Source organism: Plasmodium cynomolgi, chromosome 11 (assembly GCF_000321355.1).
Source record: "Plasmodium cynomolgi strain B DNA, chromosome 11, whole genome shotgun sequence".
In the NCBI taxonomy this organism is placed as follows: domain Eukaryota; phylum Apicomplexa; class Aconoidasida; order Haemosporida; family Plasmodiidae; genus Plasmodium; species Plasmodium cynomolgi.
In genome coordinates, this window is record NC_020404.1 from 1401374 (window position 1) to 1402796 (window position 1423).

The following is a 1423-nucleotide window of genomic DNA, read 5'->3' on the forward strand; positions in this document are numbered from 1 at the left end:
AAAAAAAAAAAAAAAAAATTGAAACCGAACTTAATGCATAAACATATGCCCGTAAAGCTACGCGAGAACGTTACTAAGGTTCGGACGTGGAAACCTTTTCAACAAAGCGCCCGCACAACAATTCGAGGGTTTTTTTAAAAAAAGGGGTTACTTTCACGTGTGTTTTGTTCGTTTTAGTCTCAACTTCGACCTTTTGCGCGTTTAAAGCATGCCCATACCTTACATACCGGAGGGGGGGGAGGAATAAGCCAAAGGGGCGAAGGGGAATCACCATCATTAAGAGGGGTCACAAAAAACTATGCCTACCTCGAACGGAGGGTACTCTCAACATATCATCTATCTTGCGTAAGCACGTCCCGTTTTGATTTACCACAATTGTATAATTACCCCCTCAGCTTTGTGCATACTTTTGGCCATTCCTCTGCGCCTTCAGTTTTCGAATTTCTTCCAGTTCACTTTCCATTTGCTTCTTGGATTCGAAATTGACTAAGCACTTGGGGTCGTTGCGCCCCCCTTTCTGCAGCTCTTCATATTTTTTCACCTTATTTATTTGCTTCTTCACTGAGGTGTCTTTCCTGTCTTGTTTGTTGCGCTTTTCCACGCCGTCATTTTTGGCACTGTACAGTTTTTCTTCATAACTCAGCTGCAGAGTGGGCGGCAAAAAGAGAAAGCGAAACGATGTTAGGTGAGGCAACTTGCGGGGAGAATGAACAAGAGAAATGGGTACGCAAGGGGGCTGCACAACTGAGGGACTACCCATGTGTGTTGTTTTTTTTCAACTTATGGAGAAAATTTTTTTAGGGGAAATTGCTCATGCTCACGTTGGGGTGAAGTATGCATGCTGGGCAGATGACCATGTTTCCATCTTGGCCCCCCTTTGCAGGTTACCTTTTTCCTCCCTAATTGATTCTTTTTGCTTTCCTTTACATTTTGGAGGTACGAGTTAACAATTCCGTTTAGCTGATCGATGCTGTTTTCGCTTTTCTTATTATCTTTACTTTCTTTGAATAACTTGTCCTTGCCTAGTTCAATGACTTTTTCTTTTTTCCCGAATAACGTACTTTCAGTTAGCCAGCCATAGGACATTTTTTTTTTTTTTCTGGTCAGGCAATTTTCCACGCGAATAGCCCAAAAGAATAGGGGGATGGTGGGGCACAGCTCCCATAAATGTGCTTTGGCAAAATCGTGTAAATGTTTCACGGGTAGTGGGACAAACTGTAGTTGTGGTGTACCATGAAATGAAAAGAAAATAGCGCAAGCGCGTAGTTCTTTAAATACCTATATATGTTGCATATACGAATGCGTGTTTTAAGTGGGAAGAAAACGCATGATTTATCTTCATGGGAAGATGCCTCACATTTTTACGGCAAATTGTTTTTTTTTTTTTTTCCACTTTGGCGAAACGGTTTACCTTAACAAGTCA

At 41.6% G+C, this 1423-nt stretch overlaps 1 protein-coding gene across 1 annotated transcript; it reads right to left on the reverse strand.

Moving 5' to 3' along the window:
• Window positions 1-391: 391 nt before the first annotated feature.
• On the reverse strand, window positions 392-1086 carry PCYB_114100 (hypothetical protein; the record flags this gene model as incomplete). Its single annotated transcript, XM_004223289.1, has 2 exons — window positions 392-643; window positions 889-1086. The coding sequence occupies 2 exons, from the start codon at window positions 1084-1086 to the stop codon at window positions 392-394; spliced, it is 450 nt and encodes a 149-aa protein (XP_004223337.1).
• Window positions 1087-1423: the final 337 nt, after the last annotated feature.